Source organism: Marmota marmota, unplaced genomic scaffold (genome assembly GCF_001458135.2).
Source record: "Marmota marmota marmota unplaced genomic scaffold, marMar, whole genome shotgun sequence".
Classification (NCBI taxonomy): Eukaryota; Metazoa; Chordata; class Mammalia; order Rodentia; family Sciuridae; genus Marmota; species Marmota marmota.
The window spans coordinates 28,649,267-28,664,572 of NW_026000174.1; the positions used below are offsets into that span (position 1 = coordinate 28,649,267).

The 15,306-nt window shown below is 37.0% G+C and overlaps 1 protein-coding gene across 11 annotated transcripts in view; it reads right to left on the reverse strand.

Moving 5' to 3' along the window:
* The window catches only part of LOC107158126 (SRY-box transcription factor 6), a 290,105-nt gene that overhangs the window by 67,096 nt on the left and 207,703 nt on the right, over positions 1-15,306 (reverse strand). For 10 of the 11 annotated variants that reach the window (XM_048788408.1, XM_048788410.1, XM_048788414.1 and 7 more), the window contains 2 exons: positions 15,010-15,235; positions 11,724-11,911 (listed from right to left, as the gene is read on the reverse strand). In XM_048788408.1, coding sequence (XP_048644365.1) covers positions 11,724-11,911; positions 15,010-15,235 — 414 coding nt within the window. The remainder of the gene's footprint in view (positions 1-11,723; positions 11,912-15,009; positions 15,236-15,306) is intronic. The other variant, XM_048788409.1, reaches the window with a different exon arrangement.

Here is a 15,306-nt window from a genome sequence, read left to right on the forward strand (position 1 = left end):
TTTTTAGTTTTCGGCGGACACAACATCTTTGTTTTTTGTATGTGGTGCTGAGGATCGAACCCGGGCCGCACGCATGCCAGGCGAGCGCGCTACCGCTTGAGCCACATCCCCACCCTAGGATAATCTTAATCAAGTGGATGGGAGAAAGTAGGAAGGAAAGGAAGAAGCATGAGGTGGAGGGAAGGAGGGAGATAGAAGAAAGGAAGAAAGCAGAAGGGAGGGAGGAAACATTTAATTAACTGCCTAATATGTATATGATATAATTTAGTAGGAGGTTGGATACAGTAACATTTAGCTCTCAAATCCTGACATTTTTACATATGTGGAAACTGAGGCTGAGATATTAACTTAATAAGTGATAAAGCCAGGATTGAACATTGATGAACTTTCCACTACATACGTTCAATGTGTAGTAAATACATAATTTAAAAAAATGGAATGGAATTGAAAAAAAAAAAAAAAAGCATCTCCATGGGACAGAGCATAAAAAAATGCAGTATCAGCCACATTACCTAAACTAAGGCCCAAAAAATAAAAAGCTAAGTAAAAACTGATCCAAAAGATAGGTAAAAGCTTTGTTAAGAAACAGCCCTGCAAAATTATTGTAGTTCTCCAACTGAATACTGAGGAACATTCTCACGTATGTCTCAAGTTTTATGAGGACTCATAGGAGAAAATCCAGGTTTCTCTTGAGAAGCTATTTTTTATATGTAGTAGAAATACTGCTGATATTGTAATATATTTCCATTTAACTTGGTTACCAGGAAGCTCACAATCAAGTCTGTGACCCCCCTGTTAGCAATTAAGCAAATATGAATGACAAGAACTTTTGTGCCTTTAACCTTTATAATATTTACCTTATTTTCCTGCCATTAATTTTTCTTTCCCACTATCTTGCCTATTTAGTTTTCATGTTTTTATACTACAGGTATCACCTCAAACCACTCAAAATCTCTTTTTCATCAAGGCAATTATTAATTGCTTTTTTCCTTACTTCGAGTAGAATAAAATCTCTAGTTATTTCTAAACATAACAGTGTTTGAACAGTGAAAACTTTTTTAAATTAAGGAGAATGCAATTAACATATTAATGCAGGTATACGTATGGTATGATCTAGAACAGCACATATTCAAAGAAGGCCCCTTAACAATCTAAATTCACTTTGAAAGCTTCCACTAAACCAAAATTATTATCACAATAATACTGAGACATCATTTGCCCTTTCATTCCTTTTCTTTCTTGAGTGTAAAATGGTACTCATGAAGCTAAATGGCAATGATAAAATTAGAACACCAAAGCAGATACAAGATTCTAGCTGTTTTCTAATAAGCCAAACATTAAAAAGATTTTTTAAATGTAAAACAAAATGCTGGCCATGGTGTCACATGCCTATAATCCCAGCAACTCAGGAGGCTGAAGCGGGAGGATCACAAGTTTGAGGCCAACCTCAGAAATGTAGTGAGGCCCTAAGGAACTCAGCAAAAGCCTGTCTCAAAAAAAAAAAAAAAAAAAAAAAAGAGCTGGGGATGTAGATGAGTGGTTAAGCACTCCTGGGCTCAATCCCTGGAACCAAAAAATTAAAAAAGTAAAACAAAGCTATCCTTTTGTTTTATTATTTTGAAATATATAGTGAATATTCAATGATATTATTATCTATATCAATATCTAATGCATCTATTATTGTTATTTAAAACAAATCCTCTTATTTTCAGTTTTAATATCTAGTATATACAATGATAAATATTGCTAGATATATACCACATAAATCAAAACTGTTTAGGGACTTTAATAATTTTTAAGACCAAGAATGTTGAAAACAACTGTTTAGAAAGATGAAAAAATTAGATCCAGGAGAAGGAAAAATTACAAAGTACCTGCCATAGTGGGAGGTTAGGTCCATAAAATGCTTGTAATTAGTAAATATGTTCCATATGTACCCAAACCAACAACTTCCAGAAAATGTATGTAGAATTATTGAATTTTAACCCTTTCCCTGGGAGATATATTAACTGGATGTGGCATTTGACTCAAAACACTTGCAAACAAAACTAAAATTTTAGACTGGATGTTGTGGTACATGCCTGTAACCCCAACTACTCTATTGGCTGAAGCAAGAGAATCACAAGTTGAAGGTCAACCTGGGCAACACAGAGAGACCCTGTCTCAAGCACACACACACACAACAAAAACACCTAAAACTTTCATGTTTGCGCCCACCTCCACCTCTATCCTTAAAAAGTATCTTGAACCTTGTTAACCTGTATAAATTCTTACCATTCCTTCTGTTTAAAATCCAAAGAAGAAAAGAGCCAAACAAGTTTTGTTTTGTTTTTAATGAATTAGGTCTTAAACTAGTAGCTAGGCAACCAATCAAGTAGCCCTGACAACAGAAATAAAAAGAACTTAATGATTACATTCAGCCAGGAGCCCACAGACTACACAGCATAGCTGCCCAATATTATTGGTTCAAATGCAAAATCCAACATTAATAAAACTTACATTGCTTTTTTCCTAACTTTATAGCATTTTTGATCTGTGTATGTTCTTTTAGAAAAACACTATCACAAGTATAAGCATAGCTATTTATTTCAAAGAAATATGCAGGAAGCACATATGTCTAGGTAGACTTCTTTGGCTCATGATTTTAACATTCACTTCATTAAAATTGATGTTTGGAACTCAGATGTATTTCTTGGCTTTGATTTTAAGTAAAATTGCTCTATCAATCTCATAGAATTGTAGGGGACAAATGAGATGATGGAGAGAGGGAATGCTGGAGTGAAGTGATCAAGAGCTGGTCTTGGTTTCCTCATCTGTGAAACAGGAATAGCAATCCTACCTACATCCCTGGATTTGGAAAGCTTTAAGAGAGATAATATATGTAATAATAGTTTTGAAGCATAGAAGCACTACAAAAATCTGCCTTGTCAAGTACTACACAGATTGTTAAAACTGACTACTGCTCTGATTTGCAAATGAGGATGATTAAAATTAGAATTGGTCCCTTGCTGTACAACTTCTAATATGCTCCACATTCCTCACAACACCCATTATTGTCATCTTGGAAAGAGACTGACATAGATAAGTACTGCAAGTAAACATGTTTGTCAACTGCTCATAAAAATGATAACCCTGATTAATTAGTACTATGTATATCTTTGAAAACAACAAAAGCTCACTAGTCTGTGAGCTGTATAAAGAGCTCATTCATTCCAAACACACGTTGCTAAATAATTTGCTCACAAGCCCCTTTCATTTATTATCGTACAGCTATATTGATCTTCTGTCTAAACTTATCCTGTCATGCAACAATGAATATCTGAATCAATTGTATAAATAACAAGGAGCTATGGCAATTGACAATGAGAAGCTGAAGATATCCAGTATGTTTTTCTTTTCTAATAAGAGGGGGCAGTGTTACATCAGTATAATACTGATGCACTATTCTGATATTTGGTAAATATGGATGAGGAGCAAGAATCTACACTTGTAAAAACTGAACAACAGCTTTTCGACTAAATAAGAACAAGTTTACAATTTTTCTCAATGATTGGATAATTATTTTCCTATTTTACTTGATTGAAAAAATACCATTTTGGCATGATAAATACATGTTGTTAACAAGCATCAGGTTTTAAGTATTTTTTAAAAATCACACTGGATTATGCTTTTGTGGAATTATATTAAATAATACATTAAATTAGTAGGGACAAAGGCTCCCTAGCACTTTAACATAATCATATTTAAACATTATTACTACATGCCGTATCCTAGCAGGTAGCTAATATATACAAGATACTCTAAGAATGAAAAAGAAAAACACATATGTTGGCTTTGTATGAAACTGTGTGTTACCATTTTACTAGACTTAGCTCTGTCTTACAACATTGTGGTTCTAAAGAACAAGTTGATCTATTTGTCACTGGACAGATGATAAAGTAAGAAACAAATTTATGTTAGTTGAGCATCTCTTGGGCAAGGCATGTACACTGTATATAACTTTTCCTTAAAACAACCCTTCAAGGAAAGGATAATTACCTCCATTTTATAGATATGGTCATTGAACTCAGACAGGTTGGGTAATTCATTTAGGTAACACAGTAAGAAAAGAGCACAGGGAGAACTGAGACCCAAATTGGTCAACTTCAAAATCCATGTTCTTCCTCTCTCTCTTTCTTTTTTGAGTACTGGTGATAGAACTCAGGGGCACTCGACCCCTGAGCCATATCACCAGCTCTATTTTGTATTTTATTTACGGAGAGGATCTCACTGAATTGCTTAGCATCTTGCTTTTGCTGAGGTTGGCTTTGAACTCGTGATCCTCCTGCCTCAGCCTCCAAAGCCACTGGGATTACAGGAGTGTACCACCACCAGAATCCATGTTCTCTTTAATCTACTAGATGACCTGTCGTTCTCCTGCTGCTCCTGACCTAGTCTCTTCCTTTGTTCCTTTGTCTGTATGGGCATCATTCAACCTTCTGTTTCCTGACTATTATCTTTCCAGAGCCAGAACCAGGGTACATCATGGCAGGGAAGAATGCCTATCCAGACAGAAAGTGAAAAATGTACAGAAATGACAAGGATATAGAAAGCAGGGAACTTAGCACTTTTCTGCTTCACAGCCTGTGCTTATTTCTTGCTTCATTCCATGAAAGGTTAAAAATCACCAATGTAGGGCTGGGGATGTGGCTCAAGCGGTAGTGCGCTCACCTGGCAAGCATGTGGCCCAGGTTCGATCCTCAGCACCACATACAAACAAAGATGTTGTGTCCGCCGAAAACTAAAAGTAAATATTAAAAATTCTCTCTCTTTCTCTCTCTCTCCCTCCCTCCCTCTCTCACTCTATCTTTAAAAAAAATCACCAATGTAAAAACTACATTTATAGATAACAGGCTTAAAGATATCATGGAATTTAATACTGTTCTATAAATGGAAATACTATTACCTAGAAATTAAGAATGCTGAGATTTAATTCCTTCTCTGTCATGAATCCACTGTAACTGTGGGTAAGTCATTTTCTTTCAATAGATCTCAGTTTCCCCAAATGTAAGTGGAAGCAATTGCACCAGATCAAATGTGATGTTCTCTCCAATTCTTCCACACTGTAGTTTAATCCCACCCATATACTTGGGCAGCAGGTAAAGTGTGACAGTTGTGTCCACAATAGTTCATTTTGACATCTAGAGAGGTCAAGCATTTTCTCAAGCAATTCTCAGAAGATGAGGGGAATAGCAGCTCAGGCCACATGGATATAGATGGGTCATTTGCCTATTTATGAACAGCTGCGAATGGTATGTAACCTGCTGGCACATAATACTTATGCAAGAATGTTGCTCTAACCAATTGCAGAGTCAGCATTCAAATATCAAGGTCAGAAAAGATACAGAACACACTTCAATCAGATCAGTTAACTAAGAAGGCCCAACCCTATCTCACCCTCTCTTTTTATCTAGATGCCCTTAACTTAGCTCTGAGGACATTTAGAAGCAGCTGATTAATATTCTGCTGTGTATTGTCACAACTAAAATATTCTCTATAGAAAGATGTCAAAACAACAAAATTTGGTAAGCAATTAACATATCATATGATCTAATTGCACTGATACTTAGGGATGGAGAAGGCTGGTGGTATTGGTGCGGAAAGCTAAAACCAGGGCAGTAACTCAGACTTCTGCTGGCAGGACATGCACAGAGGTTATGTTAAAATGATGGAGCATAACAGCTCCTAAGGTGCTGTTACAGTCTATTGTCCCCACAGTCTATATATTTAACAGACCCTAAATATCTCATAACACAGCCAACCAGAACAACTCCATTGGTGCCGTTCTGGCCGATCAAGTCAACAATGTTTTATTTTAAAGTGCCCAAACAAGGATTTGCCCAATAAAGTGAAACACACCATGGGTAATTATGTATATATGTGGACACATAAGTGAGCCTATATGTGGTATAAAGACACAGGCGTCCTATGCCTGGGTAGTAAATGTCAGCCCACACTGATGATATGGTACAAATCTGTCTCATACATATCTCATGTTACCAAATGTAACTTGCAACAGTGGTCACTGCAATGAACTGCCCAGATCCCCCTTCAGAACTGGAAGATTTATCCTGTCTGTTCTTGGTAGCTAGCCCTCAGCTGTCGGCCCTCTTTGGCATTGCCTTAACTGAAGACAGTCGCCTCACCCAAGGTCATGTCCTCTTCCCAGGGTAGCTCTCATCCAAGCACTGGCTGAAACAAGTATACAAAAGCTCACCCTCTCACCCCATTGAGACGATTCTGAATGGCCAAAGGGTTGCCCGAGGTGAGGCCTTACTTGAGACTTTACCAAAGCAGAAACTCTCTCTCTGCCCAGTCCTGCTTTGGTCGTCTCCCTGCCACAGGTGGAAACCCCAAAAGCACTCCCAAACAAGCCTGCCACTAATGTCCATCTCATGGCCTGCTTCCCAGGGAACCCAAGTGTGGGTCACATTCTCTTGTAAAGAATGTCCACATTCCTTTGTAAGAGAGAGAGGTAAGCTTAATAAATTATGAGGCTTTATGACAGCCACACTAAAAAACTATCTAAAACTGTATTATGGATTATAAAAAACAAATTCAAAAATCTAATTTATGGGTTTTTACATTTAAGGAAACTGAGATAATAGTTCCAAGGTGGCCAATTTTGAAGACAAACTGAATTTGTCACAATCCATTTTCTAGTTTTTATTGCACGTCATATACTTATTCTTTTGACTCAAAAGAAAATCTAATTCTCAGGAAAAGACACAGTGCCCCATGGAATCTCATGAATTAAGATGGGTATTTTAATCATAAGAGATCCAAAGATACCATCACAGGGGTCCTAAAGTAATGTTCTTAATTTATTCTTCTAACCACAACTAACCTAATAAGGAAGGATTGATATCTACACTATGCATACTAAACAAAACTTACAGAATCACAAAATGTATGTTCAGAACAGTGACATTATTCAGGAGGGAGAATGTGTGAAGGGAGGCTCAGGAACACAATATCCCTTAATATAATGAACTTTTCTAGTTTCCTAAAATCAAGCCCAGTACAGTTATCTACTGAGTCAATGACTCCCAGGATTTCTTGGTTCTGGAGAAACTACTCTGCAATTTACTTTCAGGGGCTCGGTAATATTCAGCATAAATTTTAGGTCAAATTTGGATCTTTTCAATGCTAACCTAATCCCTCATCTTTGTTCCATGTCTTCCAAAGCAAAATAATGTTACATCATTTCTAATCTTAAGACTTCTTCCTCCCAAATGAATTAAGAACAGTCAATGAGAAATACTTAAAATTAATCTGCAGAATTTAAAGTTAATAGTGTTTACATTTGAACTTCAACATCAATTGATGATACAAACTCAAAAATATTTGGTGCTATGGACTAAATTTCTTTGTCTTTTCAGATTCCATATGTTGAAGTTCTAATCCCTAATTTGATGGTAATTGGAGGTGGGTCTTTCAGAAGTGATTAGGACTAGATGAGGTGATGATGATGGAATTAGTGCCTAAGAAGATGAGGCAAACTTCATGTGAAGATATAGTGAGATGGTGGCCATTGGCAAACCAAGAAAAGGACCCTCACAAGAACCTGACCATACTATCAGCCTGATCTTGGACATATGGCCTATGGAACAGCAAGAAACAGATTTTTGTTGTTTGAGGTTAATGGTATTTATTATAATAGTGTCACCAAGTATACAAGGTACATATGGGATATGATTTTAAAGGTATATGTAACTTTGCCCCATATAAGAGATGTGCCATGGAGCTACTCAAGGTCTTCAAGGACAAGCAGGCCCTCAAGTTTACGGAAAAAAAAAAGCGGGGGAGGGTAGGGAAACACATCTAGGCCAGGAGGACATCAGAGGAATTAGTTAAGCAATGTCCCAATGTCTTGACCACCATGAAGAAATTGGGTATCAAGAAGGACTGAACATCCTCTTCAGTTTGTATATAAGAAAATTTTTACAGATGAAAAGAAACATACACTATACAGTAATCCCCTCCTTATTTGCAGTTTTGCTTTCCAGATTTTTAGTTACCTGCAGTCAACCATGGTGTGAAAATCTTAAATAAGAAATTCCAGAAATAAACAATTCATAAGTTTTAAATTGCACACAATTCTGGGTTCTATGATGAAATCTCATCATAGATTTGAATCATTGCAGGACTTGAATCATTCCTTTGTTCAGTGTATCCATGGTATGCTGGAACACTACCTGTCTATCAGTCACTTAATAGCCATCTCTGTTATCAGATCTGCTACCCAGGTACACAGTGCTTGTGTTCAAGTAATCCTTATATAGAACCCTAAAAATGCCTATGCCTTCTCTTTATTTCATCTCATCATATAGCCATTATATCATATCTCACATCATTGCAAAAAGAAGGGTAAGTATAATATTTTCAGAGAGAGCACATTCATATAACTTTTATTACAGTATATTATTATCATTGTTCTATTTTATGACTGGTTACTGTTGTTAATCTCTTACTGTGCCTGATTTCTACATTAAATTTCATCATAGATGTGTCTGCACAGAAAAAATAGTATATATGGGGTTTGGTATTGTCCATGGCACATCCCTTGAAGATAAGGGAGGACAACTGAATTTGCTGTATATGTTCAAGGGTCATTTATTATTTAGGTAATAGTATGGAGAAAAAGTTCAGGCAGCACCTACTCTGTAGCAGGAGTTAAGCCAGGTGCAATCACATATATCTTATATTATAACTTCAATGATTACCTTCATTTATAGATGAAGAAATTGAGGCTCAGAAAGGTTTATCAATTTGCCAAATAGCACATTGTGTATAAATGATAACTCAGTGACAACTGTTCTGAATGAGAATATACTCCCTTAAACTTCTTAACACTTGCTTGACTATGCCAAGAAATTTTCTGACTCACTAATGATTGTTACTACTCAAAGAAAATTTCTGAGTAATTAATGGAACTTCATGGGATAAAGAGAATTATTAACTTTTCACCATACCTCTTTCTGTATTATTAGAATTTTCAGTAAGAATGCAACTTTCATTTCAAAATAAATAAATAAAAATAAAAATAATGAATGTTAAAAATCACTGAACTTTTCTCAAAGTAATTTTAGGATTAACACTTGGCAAAACTGTAAGATTTGGGATGGTACATGTACCCATTCTCTTGCTTTTCACCCAATTTTCCAGTTGGTATTCCATGCCAAAACTTTTCACTTACCTATGTCATAAAGCAGTTATTTACACAAAAATTGAATTTGTTATTATTTCATGGTATTTTCACTGAGCAGAAAACTATCTTTGGTGAAAAAAAAAATTACTGTGTATCTCTGGTATCAGAGTGGCAGAGATATTTAGGAATGAAGCTTTCTTCTTTCTCTTTAGTCCTGAAGCCATACACTACCCATATCCATCTACTTAGGAAGCTCTTAAAGAGGGCCTTTGCCTTGTGAACCCACTGCCACGGTTCCAAAATGGGATAAGGCATTTAAAAGGGAATGAGGCACATATTTATTGAGCAGAAGGAGGAACCAGCATGTAGATGATTAACTAGACACCAAAAGACCAACCACCATTTATACATAAAAGGCATGTATGGCTAGGTGTGGTGGCACATCCCTGTAATCCCAGCAGCTTCGGAGGCTGAGGCAGGGGTTCACGAGTTCAAAGCCAGCCTCAGCAAAAAGTAAGGTACTAATCAACTCAGTGAGACCCTGTCTCTAAATAAAATACAAAATAGGGCTGGGGATGTGGCTCAGTGATCTAGTACTCCTGAGTTTAATCCTGGGTATGCCCCCCACCCCAGAAAGGGGTGTCTTTGCTCCAAATAAGTGATACAACTTGGAGCTATTCGAGGTCTCCAAGAGCAAACAGGCCCTCAAGTTTATCAAGAAAATGGTAGGGATACACTCCATGCTAAAAGAACACAAGAAAAACATATATACATGATGTTAACATGAGTAACTCAGTGCAGTGGTAACTGAGGGTAAAACCATATTCTTTACTAAGCTTTCAGAAGTCAACACTCTTTCAGAGCTAAACTTCCTAATCTGTGTAAGGGCTTTGATCACATACACACTTTGGGAGTCCCATTTGGATTTTCTCCAAAGTGAGAGGAAATACATTTCTGTTGTGTGAAGCAACTGAGTTTGTGGTCATTTGTCAAAGTATCCTGAGGAAACGAATACACCCACATTTCCAGACTCTCATATCACTGTATCTTGTAAGAAGGAAACACAAGAAAACATATTAAAAAATAAACACCCTGGTTACGGGTATGTATTCAAATGCCTGCAGCACATAGAATCACATACTTCTGACTTTTTTTCATGTGCAAATTTAAAAATCCTTTTAGGAATTGGAGGAACTACAAGTTTTATTCAGATGAATGGAGACTCTGCCACATGCTAGAATTAGCAAGCACTGAAATGAGGAAGAGGCTCTTGGCCCTGAATTCATAAGCTATATTCCCAGTCTTGTTTGAATAGAAATATTTTTTAAAGATCTTACTCTAAAACAGTTACCTAAGACATTGCCCATCATGCTACTCATTTGTACCCATATAGTTCCATGTTGTTTTTTTTTTTTTAAAAAAACTTTCATAATATAGCACTGGGAAAGTATTTTTGAGTCTTAAAAAAAATAGTCATGTTTCATCCTATCAGATAATCAGAATTTTTTACCCCATCTACTAGAATAGCCTCAGCTACTCTGCTTGTTTCCATGCTTCACCTCCTACAGTCTGTTTTCCCACAGAAAGCACAATGATGGATCCTCTTATATATAAACCAGATCATGTCAACATCCTGAACATAACCAGTCTAGGGATGCCCATTACACTTAGGATAATATGAAAAGCCTTTCCAGGGCCCACCAGGTCTAATATGCTCTGTCTGGGCTATCACTTTTTATTTGCATCCCCCTGCTGACTCTTCCCTGTCATCCCACTGGCTTCTATGCTTATTGTTCTTGTTGCCTGAAAAACCTTCCTCTTGTTCCTCATAGGTCACCATTGCTTCACTCAGGTCTCTAATCAATGTCACTTCCTCTGAGAGTCATTACCACTCCATCTAAAATAAACACCCTTCTCTTGCTTCTAGTTTCTCTCATGGCATTTATTCACCTCCTAACATTACACTGCATATTTAATTTCTTATTTCATCATTGTCTTGTTCCCATGCTCGAATGTAAGCTCTCCTAGAGCAAAAACTTTTCAGATTTACTCATAGAGTCTATCACAGAATAGGCACTGGATAAATTATTTGATGAAACAAAAAGATAAGTGAATGAATTTACAAATCGCTTTGTTTTGTTTTTTTGCCCTGTGTGACTGGAAAATCAGTATTAATTTCAATGGTTATGGTATCTTATTAGCCTTAATCATGAGCACATATGCTTTTTTTAATATGCCAATCTCTGTTTTTATTCTAATAACATAATATATACACTTTATTTTAAGATACATTTCATAATGTGACAGAAAGACATCAATAGGCAGGTCCCACACTGTGTGGGAAAGCATGTCTTGTGTGTTTGTTAATCAGCAGTAAATGGGACACATGACAAATTTGAGTAAAATACAAGATAGCCCTCAAGCTAGAAGCCCAAATTTGGGCTGAAAGTTGATATTTGGGAATCTTGAAAGAACAGATGACAGTAAGCCAATGGGTCTAGCAGAATCAGTGAAGGAGAGAAACCAGTTTTACCTTTTCATTCCTGCAGTTATTAAGTCCCATATTATTCATGGAGGACAGTTTCCCATCAACACCATGAGGCTGTTGCTGCTGTTGCTCCCGCTGGATCTGTTCTCGCATCTTCCGAGCCTCCTGAATGGCTTTCATCACTGTATCCTGATCTCCAAACAGGGCAGGGGAGTTGAGACTGGACAGGATATCTGCGTATACAGGATGCATTATTAAAGGCTAGTGAGGATAAATTCATAAAAAGAATTACTCTCCACTCTCCTGTGGAATTCTGCATTTTCTGAATAAGGAAGGGGCATATTTGTTGGGAAAGCTATACAATACTATGCATAGAACACAGAAAGCCAGGGCAACCAAACTGTGCTTGTCCCTTTTAGTCCTTGGAGGACAGCCCACCACTCAAGTCTACATGGGTTCTTGCTACCCGTTTTCTCACAGATGAAGGTTCCTAGATTCCAATTGTGTATCTACTGGGGGAGATACCTCTTCTAGTTGTTTCCCCAGTCTGTATATGGCCTTGCTTTCTCTGGAGGAGTGGTGTGGTGTGGAGGATAGGGATAAGAGAATGTAGTGGGAAGGCAGGAATGTGTACCCCGGCACCCTATTATATTTGGTGTGCCCTTTTAGGAAAACTGTTTCTTTTTTAGAAGGAAACAAAAAAATCTACGAAGCTCCATGTGTGCTTTAGTGACCTCTGTGTGTATATGTTTGTGTGTCCACTGCAGGAGCGAGGGGGCAGGAGGAATGTTCTCAGTGTTCTCCATTCCCCAATTGCTGGCTGGCTAATGAAGCATTCTTCTCATCATACAACCTCAGTTATTTACGAAGAGAAGAATGGCCCCCTCCCTACCCCACCCCCAGTACCCACTGCTCTTCGCTCCCTATCCTCAAGATAGCTAAGCCACGGGTGTGGGAACAGTTTTCACGTAAATACAAAGGCTCCAATAAAGTGAGAGTAAATATTTGCTTTTATTATATTTCATGCAACACAGAGGGAAAAGATTCAAAATGAAATTGACTAATGTTCTTTGATATCTTGCATTTTACTGTGAGCAAAATGAAATACTTTGAATAAGTTTTCCAATTCTACACAAAAAATGGCAATTATTTGGGCTGGGGTTGTGGCTCAGCAGTGGAGCGCTTGCCTAGCATGTGTGGGGCCCTGGGTTCAATCCTCAGCACCACATAAAAATAAAATAAAGGTATTATGTCTGACCACAACTAAAGAAACAACAACAACAACAAAAAAATTTTTTTAAAGGACAATTATTTGATGAGTGCTAATTTCAGCTTCTGTGGCAAATTTTAATGTCCACTTGCTTGAGGCCCAGTGGCATTAAGCATTTTCATGGCACATGTATATGGGCATGTGTGTTTGTGTGTGCATATGTGTACACCTCACATAGTCGGAAGGGACAAAGGAAACCAGACTACAATCACGCTCACATCACGTGTCTTAGATGTGCAGTGAATGTACATATATGTGTGAGTCTGGAAAAAATCCCAAGGCTATCAATGGGAAAATTTAACAAATCAGTTACTTTTTAGGACATTAAAATACACACACACACACACACACACACATACACACACACATTTAGTCTTGGGGCTTTTCTGATAAAAAGACCATTTCTATCCAATGTCATCTGGACAACAAAGACTACAGGTGCTATTGCTTCAGCCCATCTGCTGAAGTCTAAGTATAGCACTATAAGAATAGTCATCTCTGTCCTTCACAATTATCTGTACAGTAAACAAATGTGTTCCGAAAAAAAATGAAGAAGTGAATTATAGGAGGGCCATTTCAAGGTCAGGTCTATTATTTATCTTTGTGTTGAACTTTTTCTCTCATCTCACAACAATAAAGATCCAGTCAAAGGATGTTCTTCACATTCATATGCTGGAAATGATTTACTTCTCTCTGACTTGAGGTGAAAATCTCTGAATCCCTGAAGAAGTCATCCTGACACAAAATAAGAATAGGCTGCTGTAGAGATCCTCATATCCCAAATTTCAATGAGGAAGATTTATGTCTCATTATCAAAAGATTTACTTAGTCTCAGCCCATTCAGTAAATATTTCAACTATGAGTTTACAAAAACAACACTGAGTTATGTGTAAGGGGACCTGGATTCTGGTTCTGGCTTTGCTAATTAATAGCTACAGTGTTGTGGGCAAATCATTTTACCCGTAAGAACCACAATTTACCTTACCTGTGTGACAAGTATCATAATCATGCATCACCTAACTCACAACCTTATTAAAACCAAATAAGCAACAATGTTTGTAACTATAAATGGCTATAGTTGCATGTTATTCTATCTAGCATAAGGAGAATTTTAGGCTATAGGATTCAATAATACAAGCAAGGTAACATGGTGAAGAAATGCTAGGTCTAGTCCCTAACCTTTTCAAGTCTCAATGTCTTTATTAGAATATTAAGAGTTATAAAGAATACAGTAATAATTTTAATGCTTTTTGGCACTCTCCTATTGACAGGTGTTTTCATATTTATTGTTTCATTATAGTATTTGTAAATGTGTAGGTATTATTTATTCTAGCCTTTTAAAATTGAGCATCTTCTTAGGTACTAGACACTGTTCTGGGCACTTTATATACATTTTTCTCTTTTAATCCTCATAGTCGCCTATGAACTGAGGCATACTATTCCCCTTTCAGAGATTAGGAAACTGAATTTTAAAATATTAAATAAATTTCCCAGGGCCACTAGTCAGTAAAGGCTCTCAGTGCAAGCCTGTCTCATTTTTAAAACCCATGTTTTTTCCTCCAGAGTTTTCACACAGAGGTGTGAATATTCCTAGAGATATTTGACAATATATGCAGGAGTACAAGATATACCTTCCTAGATATCAATGTTATTTCACATGTTATTGAAGTATGTAATTTATATTTATTTTAATGCAAAATTAATAAATAATAACATGTAAATTTCACACACATTTTGAAGAGAAAATATAAAATTTCAAAAGAAGGTTTAAACTTTTGACAGGCAGCATTGAGGCCAGGTCCTAAGGCCTTGGAGAGTTACTTTAGGTAGAAAGCACTGACAAAAACAGAATTTCTTAAGTCTGTGACTTGCTGGATCTAAGTCATCACCAATTGAAAAACCCATTCCAGCGGGATTTACATTAGAATTTTTTCCAAAAGTTTTAATCACCCAGAATACTAACTTGGGCTATGATTCAGTAGAAAAGAAAAGAGGATTATCTTTAAGGAACGGGTTGGAAATGAGGATCAGTTATCACTAAACAGGTTTGCTTTCTTTTACCTAATTCATAAGTCTCTTCCTGGTGTTGACTTTTCCATTTACCTAAAGAGGATCCTCTTCCCAAGTTTCCTCCAAGGGGGCTGGGGATGCCACTTTTGTTTGGCAGATTGACGGGGCTGGTTTTGCTGGCTGAGAAGAGGCTCTGTGTGGGAGATGTTGGGGACTTCACAGGCTCTGCTGTCTTGGGTCGGGAAGAGAGATTCAGCGGCTGTGCTGCTGTTTCATCCTGCAAGAGTTTAACATAAATAATTATTAAAAAAAAAAGACAAATGAAGCACATTATCACTTAGTAAGCCA